At 39.2% G+C, this 17,713-nt stretch overlaps 2 protein-coding genes across 5 annotated transcripts in view; both read left to right on the forward strand.

Annotated features, from left to right (window-relative positions):
* clpx (caseinolytic mitochondrial matrix peptidase chaperone subunit X) overlaps positions 1–8,679 on the forward strand; it is a 29,860-nt gene extending 21,181 nt beyond the window's left edge. For 2 of the 3 annotated variants that reach the window (XM_012959181.3, XM_012959180.3), the window contains 7 exons: positions 279–443; positions 1,621–1,709; positions 2,282–2,446; positions 2,750–3,049; positions 3,773–3,865; positions 4,277–4,383; positions 7,434–8,679. In XM_012959181.3, coding sequence (XP_012814635.1) covers positions 279–443; positions 1,621–1,709; positions 2,282–2,446; positions 2,750–3,049; positions 3,773–3,865; positions 4,277–4,383; positions 7,434–7,524 — 1,010 coding nt within the window. In that variant the 3' untranslated portion in view covers positions 7,525–8,679. 3 annotated transcript variants of the gene reach the window in all.
* A 1,868-nt stretch (positions 8,680–10,547) lies between these two features.
* pdcd7 (programmed cell death 7) lies at positions 10,548–17,664 on the forward strand. Of its 2 annotated transcripts, XM_031899243.1 has the most exons (6): positions 10,548–10,936; positions 10,991–12,366; positions 12,572–12,710; positions 13,512–13,748; positions 15,828–15,915; positions 17,389–17,664. In XM_031899243.1, exons 1-6 carry the CDS (start codon positions 10,699–10,701, stop codon positions 17,513–17,515), a joined length of 2,205 nt encoding a protein of 734 aa, XP_031755103.1. In that variant the 5' UTR covers positions 10,548–10,698; the 3' UTR covers positions 17,516–17,664. The 2 variants fall into 2 exon arrangements, with proteins under 2 accessions (XP_031755103.1, XP_002938405.3); XM_002938359.5 differs by having other exon boundaries at positions 10,549–12,366.
* The last annotated feature ends 49 nt before the right edge of the window (positions 17,665–17,713 follow it).

The following is a 17,713-nucleotide window of genomic DNA, read 5'->3' on the forward strand; positions in this document are numbered from 1 at the left end:
TGGTAAAATATTACATAACTCTGAATGTTTCCTCTAGGCTGATGCTACATGGGGCTGATTCTCAGCCTGTGGAAAAACATAGGGCATCCTGACTGTATTCTTCAGCTAGTGTAGTCTGGTGTCCACTTAATTACTTGTATGGCCAAGCCTTACTTCTCAAGCAGCATTGTTGTTCTTTATTTATATTGTAAAAGGTGATAGTTTGTCACTTTTCTGTGAATATTTTTTTTTCTCCACTAATATGGAGACATATACTAAATTCATTTATTATCTTGTAGGTAAAACTCTGTTGGCACAGACACTGGCAAAATGTTTGGATGTACCTTTTGCGATCTGTGACTGTACAACATTAACCCAAGCTGGCTATGTGGGAGAGGACATTGAATCTGTGATTGCTAAATTGCTGCAGGATGCCAATTACAACGTGGAAAAGGCACAGCAAGGTGTGTGATAATGTTCTAAACTCAGAACACTCAGAAATACTGAATACATTAACCAGAAGATGCCCGTTTTAGCTCCAGTTAGCTGCTGACATGATAAAAAATTGTCAGGCAATATAGTAATGTGAATGGGCAACTGTGGGTTTGCTTGGTCAATGCCATACAGTGTGGTTATTAGATGTTGATTACTTCACCTAGGAGAAAGCTACAGATGAAAAAAAGTCTCTGCTGTGTTTTCTGGTGAAGTTGACTGTGCTGGTAATGCAAAACCTATATTTAACAAGGATAGCTGTCTGGCTGCAACAAAGAACCCTAGTCCTTGCTCATGTTTGTTGAAAGTGTTGCATTCTCGCACAGGCATCCACAGGAGATGTAGTCAGGCAGTTTACTAAACTACACTTGAAAGGTTTGTGTGTACTGTAGTCCTTTAGGAGTATTACACATCAGGGATCATTACCATTTAGCTCTGATGCATACCTGAGAACTACAATTTTCTATTCTTTCCATTATTAGCTTGCTGATTTAGCAAAAAATATAATATCCTGTGCCCTGTTACTGCTCATTTGGCCCCAGCAATGGACAGGACAGCAGGTGGAGATAGTTCCCAAAACTGTGCATATTGAATAGGACTGCAGATCTGTAAAATAAAAACATGTTAGTGTTTTATGTAATACTATTTTTACTATATTTTGTTTATTGGAAATTTGATATTCTATGGAAAACTGGAAAACCTAAAAGACTGAATAATGCTGAAGAGAAGAACAGGAAAATGAAGACAATGGGCCCGATTCACTAAAAGGACACTTGTCATAATTAAGAAGCGATGTTCTTGGCGTTATTTATCTTGCGACAACATATTTTCAAGCAATATATTACGCAGCGCACAACATATTACGCAGCACGTTGCTTGAAAATATGTCGTTGCAAGATAAATAACGCCAAGAACATCGCTTCTTAATTATGACAAGTGTCCTTTTAGTGAATCGAGCGAAAAATAAGAAGTGATGAGTTTTTTAACGCATGCTATAAATAGCACTCCTTATTTCGGACTTTAGTGAATCGGGCCCAATGTCTTTTACTTGCTTTCTAAACTGCAGGCCACTAAGAAATTACCCTAAATTTGTAGCTTTATTTGTTAAAATGTTTAATTCTATGCTGGTTTCCTGGTCTCTTTTTGCAGGGATTGTGTTCTTGGATGAGGTTGACAAAATTGGCAGTGTACCAGGTATCCATCAGTTACGTGATGTAGGTGGAGAAGGTGTTCAGCAGGTATGTAGCCATTTGTCAAATGCCAGTTTTAAATCATTCTTAAACTTTTAATTAAATTTACTGGCCCCTGCTCTGCCCCTTGTTAGATGCTGCATAAAACCAATTTCATATTCAAATTTGTGCCAGTTTTGTTTTCTGTTCTAAACATTTCAACTAGAGATATGGCTTTATATTTCTAAATTAGAATGTAAAAAAGTAAATGTTGCCATCAGGTAATTCCATCTGCCCTAAGCTAAAGACCACAGTCCACAAGAAAGAAACACTAAGGACACTGTAGCTAATAAAGTGACATTTCAGTATGTAGCCTGTATTTACATTCATAGTATTATGCAATACATGTATAGTAAACCATATGGAGAGAAGTTATTTTTGATAGAAGGCCTTATATATCCCATATGTTCATGAATGCAGCATAAAGTGTCATCGTTTGAGTGAATGCCATGGTTTTAGTTATGGGAAAGGGCACATTTCGACAATAGAATCCAACTCTGACAGCTGCCTAGAGTTCTTGTAGATCTTTACAATTTAAATATGTTTATGCATGACAATGCTGACACTCTGTACTCAAACAGGGCCTGCTAAAACTTCTGGAAGGCACCATTGTAAATGTCCCTGAAAAGAATTCGCGGAAACTGAGAGGAGAAACTGTTCAGGTTGACACAACCAATATTCTCTTTGTGGCATCTGGTGCTTTTAATGGTCTGGATAGGATCATCAGCAGAAGGAAGAATGAGAAGGTTTGTCATAAATCATGAACATTCTGGATAGAAGGTCCCATACTCGTATAAATAAATATGATATCTATGGGTTTTTTTGGCATCCTTTTTAAAAGGGGAGAGGTTATAAGAATGTCACACATTTTGCTCAAAGTTAAAGTTTAAAAAAATGTAGTGTATCTGTCCTAAATAACACACCTTTTAGTGTAGTGTATCTGTCCTAAATAACACACCTTTTAGTGTAGTGTATCTGTCCTAAATAACATACCGTGTTTTTCTTTTCTTTGAATTTTTTTTATTTTTATTTTTTTCTCCACGTAATAGTATTTAGGTTTTGGAATAGCCTCAAACTTGGGCAAAGGAAGACGAGCAGCAGCTGCAGCTGACTTAGCCAATGCCAGTTCTGAATCCAATGTTGTGCAGGACATTGAGGAGAAAGACAGACTTTTGCGACTTGTGGAGGCCAGGGACCTTATTGAGTTTGGCATGATCCCTGAGTTTGTGGGCCGCTTACCAGTGGTGGTTCCTCTGCATAGCCTGGATGAACAAACCCTTGTGCGGATCCTTACAGAGCCACGCAATGCAGTAGTGCCACAATATCAAGCCCTCTTCAGTATGGATAAGGTACGCCTCCTACTATTTTACATTCTCAGTTCTGGTTGGGTGTAAAAATTTGGCATGTGTTACATAGTAATGTGCAAGGCAGCTTGGGCCTATTTTACCACGTTGTCTACTGACAGATGTTTCTGCTAATGGAGGTTTTACACCCTAAAGTTATGCTCTCTTGCTATACATGTCATTTCCCACATAATGCATTTTGCCCACCCAGTGTAAGTGATGTTGGCACAATAACTCCTTCCTACCCTAGGTTCAGTGTGTGGAAAAGCATGGGACGGGATAGGAGAAATATAGTCAGTGAAGGAGCATGATGTTTCCCACCCAACATCCACCCAGCACAAATAGTGTGTTGCCTTGCCATCACTTGGGTGGTTTAAGGAGGGCCTCTTAGAAAAGGGTGTGGGTATTAAAATGGCAGTTGTGGAGTCCCTTTGTCATGATATCAATGAGTTAAATATTGCACACATGATTTATGCTTTACTAGAAATATTTAGGTATGCACTTAAGTTTGCAGATACACTGGTCATGATTCTAGTCATTCCAACATCACAGCCAATAATGCAGTTTGCTCAGAAATCACCATCTAATAAATTGACAATGCACTATATGTTGCGTTTTTTGCAGAAGTAAAATTAGCCCAAAGACCTTCCATTTGCCATATTTGGCTTGTCGTTTACTTAGGGTTTACAAAGTGAATTTACTGATCTTCTCACCTTTTCCTTTGAACAGTGTGAATTAAGCATTAATGAAGATGCTTTGAGGGCCATTGCCAGACTGGCTCTTGAAAGAAAAACTGGTGCTAGAGGCCTCCGGTCTATAATGGTAAGCCACTGGACTTAATTTGAATGATTACAGTGTTTTGTGAGTTTAAAGGAAAACTATGTCCTCATTTACAGATGTGTATTATATTCTGCTTTCCGTTATATTGGAGGTAATACATTAATACAGAAAAGGCAAACAGTGCACAAGTGTATTCTCCCATATTGATGGCCCTTTCTAATTGTAAACTTTGCTTCGCGAAATGTGTGCCAAGAAAACAATCATGCGTTTAATATGTTTTTTTTTTTAAATTGTTTTATAGCACGTTAACGTTTCTCATATTTTCATTTTGGAAAGCGAAATTATAGAATAAGAATTAAAATACTTAGGGCAAATGTTTATTTAAATCCCCACAATATGTATTATTTTGTGTAACGTATATTCGGTTACCTACAATGTTGTCTGCCTGCCTAGGAAAAACTACTACTGGAACCTATGTTTGAAGTTCCCAACTCTGACATTGTATGTGTGGAGGTGGACCAGGAAGTTGTGGAAGGAAAGAAGGACCCTAGATACGTCAAGTGAGTTTATTTTTTGTTTGTCTAATGGAAGTAATAAGAGGTGAATGTATAACCATATTCTTATTGCAGGTCTTTGTTAATTCTAGCATATCTAACTACAATTCAGCCTTTTGTTAAACGTGGGTTACTCAGCATTTGTCCTATATATGTTTCCAAATTTCTAATCCCACAGTTTTGTTTTTTTTTCTCTCTCATAATCTTTTCTCATCAAAAGACCTTGTGGCCATGGTCCACCTCCTAAAGTTGGCCATACATGAGCCAAATGATAAGATCATTCCAATATCACGTACATCAAGATGGGCTTATCTGGGAAAGATCCCCCTTGCTTTGCAATCTTGCCAAATGAGTGGCTCTTTGTGTATGGGCACCTTTTAGTTTTAATCGCAAATCTTCCACTTGCCATCAGCTTTGCACACTCAGCCTTCCTGCTACTTTTAAAATCAAGCTTACACCCTGTCTGGGAAGTGACCAGAACAGATAGAATGGAAGAAGATAGTAATGGCACTGAACAGCTATAGGAAAGACCCAATAAGTGGCCAATCTGAACTGCCAAGAGAAAGACTTACACCTGATATATGGAGTCTGCTGAAGAAGGCACTATAAGGCAAAAAATATTTGATTTAATTGTGCATGTAAAGGAACACTTTCACCACTGTACAGTTCTTAATAAACACCGAAAGCCAGTGTTTTACTTAATATTGCTTGCCTATTGAAATGCTTTGATGGGATATGCAACAGTGTAAATGATTATAGGTATACAGCAGTTATATTTGTACTATAACTATTAGCAGACCCAGATTTGGTGTTTGTACCATGGTGGAAAAAAATATTTTGTCAGCCCTATCAATATAAAATGTGTATCACAAACTCAGAGCTGGAACTCAGAACTGTGCTATACTTTCTGGTGATTGTTTTATATTAGAAACTATTGTTATCTCTAGCTTTTATACGCATTAGAAACCCTGATAGATTAATAGCATGATGATCACCATAATTTCTAAGTGTATATTTTAGTAACCCATAGCAACTACAAAAAGCAGTTCAGTTCTAACTTCTGATTGGCTGATCTGGGCAACTGGACCTTGTATGTATTTAAATTTCCATAGGAGAAAGCACTGTCGGCAAAATATCTATTTGTGGATCATTATTCTGCACAATAATACCAGCGCAAAGAATAGTTAGAAACAACTTGTGCATAGTAAATAGCTTAATTTGTCCACCTTTTTTTAACTCAAGCATTTCTATGTAAAAATTAGAGACAGAGACAGCACGGAGATATGATCATCATCATATACATGCATATGGATCAGTAACTAAAGCATCTTCTGATCAGAGTAGTACATTGCAGCAGATAATATACACAGTTCTCAAGGCATGTAACCAATCAGTGACAATTTTATGTTATTAACACCTTCCAAGGGGACATGTTTAACGTAGAGTTCTATTCATTTGCCCCAAATCTTTTTGTGCTTTGTGTTAGACCCTCTAGTTTGTGTATTAAGGTTTCTATTGTACACAGGTAGTTTATTTCCGAGAGCCATTGGGTATGTGTAGGTGATAGGGGGCCTTTCCGCTTTCATGTGATTTACTGATACAGTCACAGATGTTTTGAGAGTAAGGCTTTTAGACCCATATTTAGCAGACAGGCTCTAAGGGTTATAGGAATTTTCAAGTGTCTACAGTGAATTGTGTCTAGAACCTTAGTCCATATGTAACGCTGTACTTTCACATACCATGTGCAATAATGTGGCCTGCTCAGCGTGATACCGAGGGAATTCTGATGAGATACCTGGGAATATCTGGTGCAGTCTAGCGGGAGTGCAGTACGCTCTGTGCACTGCACGTAAAGTTGTATCCTTCCATCTCTGTAATTAAGCAATGCTAACGGAGGGAAGTCTAGAAATTCTTCCCGTTCATCATCATCCAGGGGGCCCAAGTCGTTCTCCCATTTGGCTCTCTTTATCCAGGAGCTTATGTAACAGTTTGTCATGTAAATTAGTATACAGTATTGAAATAAGTCCCTTTGAGGATTCTCACATTGTCTGATCTATTACCAAGCTTGGAGTTAGCTAAATACTCACTCTGGTTGTGCTGTTGAGCTTCGCTTCACCTAGTATTGTAGCCATTGCTTAGATGGGAGGTGGAAAGTTTACTTAAGGGTTTGAAATGGAACTATTGCCCCCACCCCCAGATACACAAATGGATTCACCACTGGAAATGAAATATTCTGTGGGCTGATCCACTAAAAGTATTACTGACTTTGTGGGGCTAGTAACCAATCCAGATATATGTGCCATGGTAAATGTTAAACGGGGATTGTGGTGAGTTAGCCCAATTACCTAGGTATATTAGGGTGTCATCTGCATATAATTGTATACACTCTACTCTATAACCAATGCCCCATCCATAAATGGTGGGAATTTGCCAGACTGCTTGGGCAAAGGGCTCCATGGCCACGGCAAATAGGAATGGTGACAGGGGACATCCCTGTTGTGTGCTCCATTCTAAATACCTCTCTTGGTGAGTATTTAAGAGCTACTGAGGACCACTAGACCGGTATTGTAGGTCATTTGGATCAAGATGCCTCCAACCTTCAGTTAAACATATTTCAGTTGTTAGGTTAATAGATTAGTGTAACTGGTGGCTGAGGCTGGCAGGTTCATGTTTAACTCTTCATGTGCCAATGGAAAGGCTTAAGTCCCCTGCACATATGACTTGCGCTCTGGGACAGGATGAGATAATAGTGAATAGTTTTTGAATACATTCATCTGAGTATGGAGGAGGGATGTATATATTTGCCAGGATGACTGGAGTCGCCTCGTGCAATGGACAAATAAAAAACTGTTTTTATTGTGAGTGGCTGGAAGGCAAGAGACTTTCTGATTAAGATTGACGTGCCTGCAGTGTCCAATTAAAAAGTTGCTTAATAAAGTCCAGTTTCTAACATACTAAAAGTTAACTTAAAGGTGAACCACCCCTTATAATGAAAGTTTTATTACTAATTAATAAGAAAATATATCTTACACATTCAGTCTTTTATTATCTTCCAGGACCCAAAGAAAAGAAGTGACAGAGGAAGAGTATGATTCTGGAGTTGAGGAGGAAGGCTGGTCCCGTCAAGCTGATGCTGCAAACAATTAGTTCAATTGGTTTTCCTGTCTATTGCTTCCCACAATGCCTAGTTCACAGTATTTTACTATCCAGAAAGATGAGAAATAATTAAAACAATTGAAGCAGTTAATTTTAAAAATGCTTCATATTTCTACTGTTAGCAGTCAAATTTATACAATATCCTGATGTTATGGGGAAAAAAAATCACTTTTTGGGCTATTTTTTAAGGTGAGATCTTTGTTAACTGATCTAAGCCCCTAATACTAGGGAATAACAGCAGTTCATTTTCCAATTATGTATCATAACGGAAGTGTGGTGTTTGAGAAATGCAGAAAAGCTTTTATTTGGAGGTTGCTTATTGGGCTTGGGGGGTTCTCCCCATGAATTTTACACATTCTCTATTTGATTATTACCAGTAACAGTTAATTGTCTTTTTGATCTTATTTTTTTTTATCCTGTGGCTGGTTACTCAATTTTTTGAGCATCTTAATGGTTGTTCTTGTCAGCATTTACCAGCACATTTATAATACACACAAGCGACTCCTCGCTACTTATACACAACGCATTTGTGCTCTGGTCCGTAGAGTGCAGGTGGGTTAATACACAGACCTACAAAAAACTCCTTATTAACAGGTTGAGCTGTGCGTGTAGGCTTGTCCTTAGACTTGGGAAATGGAGATATATATGTCTCTTCCCTTCAGCACCAAACTTGAAGATGTAAAAAGAGCCATTCAGTGTGCCTTCCAGGCAGCAGCTGCCAGGGATACACTTTGTGTAGGTTTTTTGTTGCATAATAAAAGAAATTACCTCTAGAGTAATGACACTTACATAAAAGGCCAATAGTAATGGTACTGCGGAATTTTATCCATGTAGTCAGACAATTCATTTTCTGTTTATTCGAAGTAAGAATTGTAATATACTACACTTCAGGACCCATGTGAGAGAAGGGTTAGAATTGGACTGCTTTTAAGTTACAGATCCATTTGTGTACAATTTTTATTTTTTTTTGGTTTTAGAATTTCACTAAGATAGGCTAAGAAATGAATGTTAGTCCCCTATGGCATATATTTAAATAAACATGATCTTTTAGCCAAATCTTTGGCTAACACTAACAGATTTGTATGTTTTCGCTGTTTTTTTGTTTTATTTTGTAACAAATTAAATGGTGAAAGTCGTCTACTTGAACAGGTTGGTTTGATTGTGTGTTTGTGTGCATTAGAGGCGGGGGATAAGATAAACATTACATACCTGAGACCAAAGGTGCACTGCACATTCTAGATGGGGTTTTACCAGTGCTTTAAAAAGGCATAGGATTACCACATTCTCCCATAAATCTGTTTTATTTTATAAAACACAGTTAAAGACCTTATGGCCCCTTGCTTCCTGGCTGGCACTGCTTGCGACTGCTAAGTGTATTATCCACTTAGTGCAACAGACTGATATTTGGCATATTTATTTAATATTTGGCTTCTATCATATTCGATATGTATATGCTTTGGTCAGAAGCCTTTTGGCTCTGATTTTATACACTGAAGTCTTGGGCTGCTGCATGTGACACAGGTAAATGATATCTTATGAACCTTAAAGGAACAGTAACACTAAAAAATGAAAGAGCTTTAAAGTAATAAAAATATAATGCACTGTTGCCCTGCACTGGTAAAACTGGTGTGTTTGCTACAGTAACACTACTATAATTTATATGATAAGCTGCTGTGTAGCCACGGGGGCAGCCATTCAAGCTGGAAAAAAGGAGAAAAGGCACAGGTTACATAGCAGATAACGGATAAGTTCTGTAGAATACAATCGTGTTTTATCTGTTATCTGCTATGTGCCTGTGCCTTTTCTCTTTTGAATGGCTGCCTCCTTGGCTACACAGCATCTTATTTATATAAATTATAGTAGCCTTTCTGAAATAAACACACAACTTTTACCAGGGCAGCAGCACATTATATTTTAGTTACTTTTATACACTTTCATTTTTTGGTGTTACTGTTCCTTTAAGACATTTGAAATGAGTGATTTGAATAGGTGGCTTTTGAAAAATGTTGGTGAAGAAAATGTGCACTGTGGTGTGAATTGAAATATAAATGACCACAACCTATGAGGAGGAAATATAAACATCAATAAATATGTGAAGCATCATTGTCAATGGGTGTGTGTTGTGCATGCTGGTAATAATGAGTGCCAATCCCAGTTATAAGGCCTCCAGTGATGCTGCTTCCTTAGGCTCCTGCTGTAAGCAGGAGCCTAAGGAAGAGAGCGTTGATAGGAGTGGAAGACTTGGAAAGGTAGAGAAAATCAAATGAAGAGGATACATGAGATCATTATCAGTGATGAAGGGGACAGGACGGGAAATGTAAAAAAGGAAAGGATTTAAGAATGGAAAAAATTATCAGGATGTGAAAAAGTGGAATGGTGGAAATCTGCAGTGAAGAACAAGGAAATGGAAGTAAAATAATGAAAAAAAACATGGAACAGAAAAAAAAAATATGGTGCTACCATTTTGCCATGTTTATAGCAGGTGGGGACGTTATTAAAGGACATGTAAAGCCTACATTTGCCTACAGTCTCCCCCACCCAAATAGCATTATTTGTACTGCATTTATTACCTCAATTTGCCAGCACCATTACATTTCCCTAAAGCAAATAGCAGCTTTCACCAGGTGGCCATTTTTCCTCTGATAAAGTCAAAGCAAGTGGGTTACAGGAGGAGAAGGAAATCTAAGTGATTAGGGGATGTTGCAGCCTTACTATTAACCTCTGGACAACCAGTGTGGCAGGTATTGAAAGATTTCAAGGAGGCTGTTCACTGATTAACTTTTTGCTTGTTACAAGTCCTTTAATAGGGAAAACACCGTTTTTTTTTTTTTTTTTTTTAGTAAGGGGGTAACCCGAATAGCAGTGTGTGTGTGCCCCAGTCATGGTGCAGCCTTTCCCACCCTACCCCTGCAACCTTGCCTGCTTCTCCTTCCTATCCCTAGAAATCACCTGTGTATTGGGGTTAGGCACCTTGCTTCTTCCTACAGGAATGGGATATAGCACTGCCTCTGGATGGGACACGCTACTACACACCGCCTCTTGGGTTGTAGTTTGGGTTTTACTTTCTCACACGGTACAGAAGGTGGCGCTGTGCTGTAATACGCTCTCCGGTGCTTTTCACTTCCACCCTACGTCATTTCCGGCGGCGTTGGGCTCTGTGTTGTCATGGAGAGACGTCCGTACGGATTTCAGCGGCCGCGGTTCGGTGGTCAGAAAACAGGGAGTCCGTTCCAAGCGGGTTCCTATGGTTATCAGAGCGGCCAGCAAGTCCCGTCGTGTCGGGAAGGAATACCTCCGGAGACGCAACATGGACCTCCTCAGTTTAGCTTCCCGGCTCCTGGGTGTTACAGGGCGGCTGTGCCTCCGCAGAACGAGGCCTCCCCAGCTTTTACTCCTCCAGACGGGGGCCCAGAGTTTAGTCTGTCTCCCCAAGCCCATAGAGGGCCCCAGAATGCAGGTTTCGATGTTGGCATGCTGCAGCAAAGAGGTCCCCCGTCTAGCATGCCGCAACATGGCGGCCCCCCTGCTGCAGTACAACAGTCTAGTGGGCCTTGGTTTGACAGACCCCCGGGTGACCTACCTCAGCAGGGTATGATACCCGAACGTACCCCACCAGGTGCAATGCCTCACCATGCCGGGCAGCTAAGGGGACCTCAAGTTTCTATTCCCCCACACAGACAAGCACCAGGCTATATGCCCCAATATGGGGGACCTCAGGGCAGTGTGCCTCGTTGGGGAGGTGCTCATACTGGGATGCACCATCAGGGAGGCCCCTTGGTAACCCCTCCTCAGCATATCCCACTCATGGCTGACATGTCTCAGGGTGAGGGCTTTCAGGCTGGGAATTCAGAGCAAGGGAAACCTCATACCTCCATGCCCCTTTATGAAGACAACAGACCAGGGGCTGTATTGCATGGCTCTCGGCCTGGGTTTTTTGACTCTAGCGCATTACCGTTTATGAGTGATACAGGCTCTGTAAACGACAGCCATGTTCAGCATCCTTTACCCAGAAATGTTTTAAAGCAGTCTTCCGTTTCCAACAAGAATTTAGAAGGGGTGAAGCAGAATATTTCTGAATTGAACAGGGGATATAGGCACATGCAGCAGACCATGAATTATGCACCACAAGTGGAACTAATTTCCTCAGAGAATTTAAAGGAGCAGTTACCACAACATGATCTTTTCGGTGTGCAGCGTGATGAATTTGTACAAGACTGTTCCAGCATACCAAAGAGAGACACTTACTTACACAAACCTTTACCTAATGCACCTCATGATGGCCGTATTGTTGTACAAGGCAGAAGTACTGTGCATGGTGAAGGCCCAGCTAGGTTCCAGGAGAGGCATGGTGATAATGTGTTTCTCTTTGGGGACAATGGACCGTCTGATAAAGAAATATACCAGCAATGGCTTTCCTCTTTTCTGTCCCACCGTAGAAGGAAGCCGCAAAAAAACGAGCCTGTTAGACACCCATCTGTAACAGATGCTCGGGGGTTGGTGTATAGTGCCTTGCATTTGGTTACCCAGCTAAGTGCTTTGTGTAAGACTCTTGAGAACTGTGACGAGTCTGCAGATTCTTGGAATGAGCATTATTCAAAAGCAGTTGAGATTCGCATGCAGCTGGAGAAGAAAATGAAGACGATAGAGGAGCCCAATTTTATTGAAGATATAAAGAGGAAGATCCTAAGGATTAGAAAAAAAAGGCTTCGTCGGAAGCGTGCAAAAGAAGATACAGAAGAGGGGAAGGCAGAGGCTGAACATTTAGCGGAAAAAGAGGCTAGGATAGATAGATGGAGAATGCAGTGCGTCCAGGAAGTGGAGGAAAAGAAAAGGGTTGGTATATGCATACATTTACCAATAGCAGATATCATAACTTACAATCTACCATAGCACTGAGGGTACTTCCGTAATGCAGAAGCCTACTTATATAATGCAGGCAATAATATGTAATGTTCATCTTTCCACAGAGAAGGGGTTATTAGAGAGGTGTTATTTCCACAGAGAGCATTATTAAATGCTTGGTTGTTGTTTTGCACAGGAGAGGGAGCTGAAGGCTGCAGCTGACAGTGTACTTTCAGAAGTGAGAAAGAAACAGAGTGACACCAAGAAGATGCTGGAAGTTCTGAGATCCCTAGAGAAACTGAGAAAGCTGAGGAAGGAAGCTGCTGCACGGAAAGGTTAGTGATGCAGTACCAAATGTAATGCTTAGCCTTAGGCAAGTTTGGATCCTGTTCTGCTGAGTAGCAAGTTCTAAAGATGAACACATGGGGTTCCCTCTCAGCATCCCGTATGTTATGTTGTATGACAACATCCTTTCTCCAATGACTGCTGTGACCAATTTAATGTGTGATATCATTGCTGCTACATTTTAAATATTGCATTACCTGTTCACTCAGGTGGTATTTTTCACATATAATACAAGGGGCAAAGGACTAATTAACCCCTCAGTTTCTATGTATTTTATTTGGAACGAATGAGTTAATTAAATGTGTAGCAGCAATGACATCACGCTTTAAATACTGCACTGCTACACTGGTTGGTATGTCTGATGAAGGGGTGTGTCCCTGAAATTTTATATGGTTTGCTACTATTAAAAATCAGCAGAGTTTATCCCGCTTTAAATAAGTCCTGTTGTGCCAGTATTTTTATGCAATTTGCTGTGGCAGTGACAGTGACCAGACTTGGTTTATGGCAATGCACAGTGTGTCAGTATTACTTCAGCTTTATTTTGTCTAATCTACTTTGTTACCTGATCTCTGGGTTTTGTGTGGATTGTTATGTCCACATTTAATTTTTAAGCTTAATTTAAATAATGGGCTAAACACAACCTAGTCTTGTTTTTTTTTGTTTTACGTTTCCTTTCTGATTTGTTTCTTTTGGTTTCATAACCAAACCACTTTAAGTAGTAGGTGCAGTAGTACTGTTTAAAATATACCTATGTAAAGTGTTCTTAACTTAGTTTTTTTTTTTTTTTCCAGGCGTCTTTCCACCAACTTCTGCTGATGAAACATTTGAGAAGCATATCCAGAGGCTTAGAGAATTGGTGCACACACGCACAACTTTATATGACGCAGAAGAGCGGGCGCTAAAAGTTATTGTAGATTGTGAGCAGGCTGAAGAAAGAAAAAGGGACAAGGAAAACAGACAGAAAAAAGAAAGAGAGAAGTTCTTCCAAAAGCAGAGAGAAGCAGACGCCATGTTGTTTGGAGATGAAGGTGGGTGAGATTAATGGATTAGTGCTCATAAGACATGAACGTATTTTCCATACCTGTGTTTAAAGTAACTGTTAGGCTTATGCCACGTGGGGCTGATTATTGGCCTACGGGTAAAAGCAGACTGAGAATCAGACCCTATGCTAGCCTTTTCGTGTGCCTGCACCTAGAGCTACTTCCCTTCACTTACAACTGGGTCGGCACAATGCCTCTGGTTGGAGGCACAAGATAGGGCTGATGCCAGTTTAGGGGCCTGTGCTTATCTGCAGGCTGAGAATAAGCCCTGTGTGGCATTAGCTTTAGAATGATGTAGGCATTAGTATTGTAAGACAATTTGCAATTTTCTCTTGTATGTATTTTTTGTGGTTTTTCAGTTGATTAGCTTTTTGTTCAGGAGCTTCCCAATTTTGGTATGTCTGCAGCTATCTGGTTTCTAGGGTCGTATTTACCCTAACAACCAGGCAGTGGTTTGAATGAGAGACTGGTAAATTCATAGAAGGGCTAAACAGGAAGATGAGTAATAAAAGCTGGAACTGTGAGTAATATACTTCTAATTTTATGTAGAACCCTCCCAAGCACGGTAAGAAACTACTGGCATCTCCAAGAACCAGAAAGTATAACTTACATACATATATATATATATATATATATATATATATATATATATATATATATATATATATATATATATATATATATATATATATATATATATACACACAGATAAATACATACAATTAGAGCTGGGCGGTATGACCAAAAATTTATATCACGGTATTTTTCAGAATTATATCGGTGTCACGGTATTTGAAGGTATTTTTTTTTCCATGCATGATTAGGTGTTAACCCCATTTCCTAATAAATTAGAGAATAATTACTGCAGTATTGAAAATCAGAGTCAGGCAAGCGAAGGATCGGCAACAGAAAGTCGTAAGGTAAATCAGGCAGGCTTAGTTTCCCAGGCAAGGCCGCAGACAACATAGCACAGGAGGAGGCGTTTGATAGCTTTAAATACCCCCCACACATGCGCAGAACCGGCGCCGTCAGCGCGTCACGGACGTGCACGTGCGCTTTGACGTAAGGTGGCGCGCGAAACCGGGCCGCACGGGTGAGTACCCTGACACCCCGGTATTGCGGTATCTGAAAAATGAATATAGTTTTAAAAAAAAAAAACACCGGTATTCAGTATTAAATGGTATATCGCCCAGCCCTACATACAATATATTAAATTGAACTAAATAAATATATAAGTATATATACTTATATATTATAATATATAAGTTTTTTTTTATTTGTTTGACATGTGAGTGGGGACATAGGAAGGGGGTTTACTACCTTAGCTGTGTAAAACAACAGTCCATGGGATAGTTTTAGATGGCTAATGATTTATATGAGCTTTTTCAGTCTCTTGTACACCTCTTATATGAATACTGTAGTTAAGACGTAAAATGATTCCTTTAGTAGAAAATCACAGTAACCACTCTCGTACTACAATGTTATTTGCACTGTTGCTTATTGCTGTATGAACACAGGACAGTAGTGGATGTCATAAACCACTATCAAACCAGAGCCATGTTTCATTTTTGTATAACAATGCACATAGATCCACAACCACAGTATTTCATCAGGCATAGGAGATGATTGCATTTGGCTTCACACTTCTAAGTCATTTATTTTTACTAAATTTATTTACTAAATTTTTTATTGTCATATATTATAACCGAGTTTCATCTTATTCTTTAGTCATATAGTGACACTTCAATTTGGTCTTCATTATTTTTTTTTCTTTTGCCTCTTTCGAGTTTTCAAATGGAGTCACTGACTCCAGCCACCAAAAACTATTGCTGTGTGGCTAAAATGTTATTGTTATTGTAACTTATTATTACTGTCTTTCTATTCAGGTCATCTCCTATAAATAGATCAGTCCCTTGTTGCTAAGGTAATTTGAATCCTAGCAACCAGATAACTGGAGATTTGCAAATTGTCCCAGATTATTTCTCTACATCATACTGAAAGTTAGAAAGCTTCAGATTTGTATGTTTTGGGATTTGCACCTTATTTATGTGACTCTTCTTGTTACAGAGCTATTACCTCCACTTCACCCTCTTCAACCTTTCCGTCAGTATTACTTGCAAGCAGAGCAATCTGTGGTTTCACTTGTACAGATACGGTGAGTGTCTACTTGTTGAACAGTAAAGACTTGTAATCATTCTGGTTCATGTAGTGACGTAGGGGAACCCTGCTAATCCTACAGACTGTAATCCTTTGATCAGAAAAGAAAAACGTCACTTAGCTTAATAGAGTTCCGACAAGCTATTTATATAGAATCTTATTGCATGAAAATGCTTTCTTGCCCAGTACTGGAACTGAAATACTTGTTAGCCCATATTTAGAAACAGGAAGCAAACAAAAACACTATTTAGAAAAATATAAATGGAACTGTACATACATTATAGCAATGTTATCAAATCCAGAATCCGGTTTAGTTATACAGATCTGGTGAATATATCTTCTGTTTCCTACACTATACACATCTAATAATTTCCATGTGTGTAGCAACATATGGAAAAGCAATGATAATCCTAGAGACAGTAATCCTTTGATCTGAATTGAAAAACAACACTAAGCTTATTGAATAAATGGCATTCAGACATCTTGTTTACATGTAATCTGACGGTCTAAGCTGAGCCTTAGACTTCATAGCAATCTGAATTTGGTGCCCCCTGACCCCCACTATTTGCAACATACTGTTACAATAACTTCCCCAGATGTTAAATGTTTTTGCACACATAGCTTTAGTCAGTTTTACATTTCCTGTGTCTATATGCATACATACTCAGATATTGATGGATATATGTTATGTACACAAAATCATAGGCGCAACCTTACATTGCATTTTGTAACACTTCCCTTGGTATTACTTTGGGTATCCTAAACAAGCTTATAAAGTTGCTGTAGGCAATGACACATGGCAATTTTTGGCGTCTTTAGGTCCTCGCCTGGCGATTCTCACCAGAGAGTGGTAGCCTTTTCAAATTATTCCCATAGAGGGTAGCAGAGAGCAATTTTAGGTGGTTTGGTCTGCATGTTTAGCTTTCTAAAACCTGGTGTGGGCAAAACACACAAAAAATGCATGTACCTTACAATACAAGATTGATTAAGAGGGGGTGTTTTCTGTAATTAAAGTCACAGTTGCAATGTATCATGGACAGACCAATCCAATTTAGTTACACGCAGCAATTGCTTAAATATATACACACACATGTTGGTCTGATCTGGCATTATTTTTCTTGTTTAAAATCTTAAGGGTATATTGCAAATAATGCAGCTTTAATTTCAGTTGATAATTTATTAATTAAGTTGGTAATGTTGCTAAGACCTGATCTAAAATAGCTTAATTACTAAGCCGGGAGAGCTAGTTCTATTGCTAGGCTTGGTATGCGCCTTCATTAGGCTAGAGTACTGTTAACATTTGTACTTGCACCTCTGTGTGACAAATCCTGCCTTGATGTAGTGATGAGAGGAAAATATAGTGTTTTGTAATGTTTGCTGACTTCTGTATATCTATAATCTTATAATTTAGCACCTCAAAATAATGCAATATGTATATGTGCTTAAAATTGCTCCATGTATTCTTTCTCAGGCACGAGTGGGATCAGTTCCTAGTGCAAGCAGATCACCCTGATGCCAGCAGCATCCCTCGAGGCTGGGTACTTCCAGAGCCCCCAGCTAGTGACACCTGGGCTACAGCTGTGCAGCAGATCGAATGAAAATGTCTTTATCATGTGTGGTTATGTGCAATGATTCCTTTCATTCATGTACTAGAGAAGGGTTATAATTTATTGTATTTTCCCTGCCAAACACATCAGTGGATGAACGTTACATTTTGCCAATAAATCATGAAAAGCCCTTAACAGCTCTTATTGTTCTTGTGCAATACTTTATAGAATGCTGAGTGCCATTTACTG

The sequence above is a fragment of the Xenopus tropicalis genome, chromosome 3 (assembly GCF_000004195.4).
Source record: "Xenopus tropicalis strain Nigerian chromosome 3, UCB_Xtro_10.0, whole genome shotgun sequence".
Classification (NCBI taxonomy): Eukaryota; Metazoa; Chordata; class Amphibia; order Anura; family Pipidae; genus Xenopus; species Xenopus tropicalis.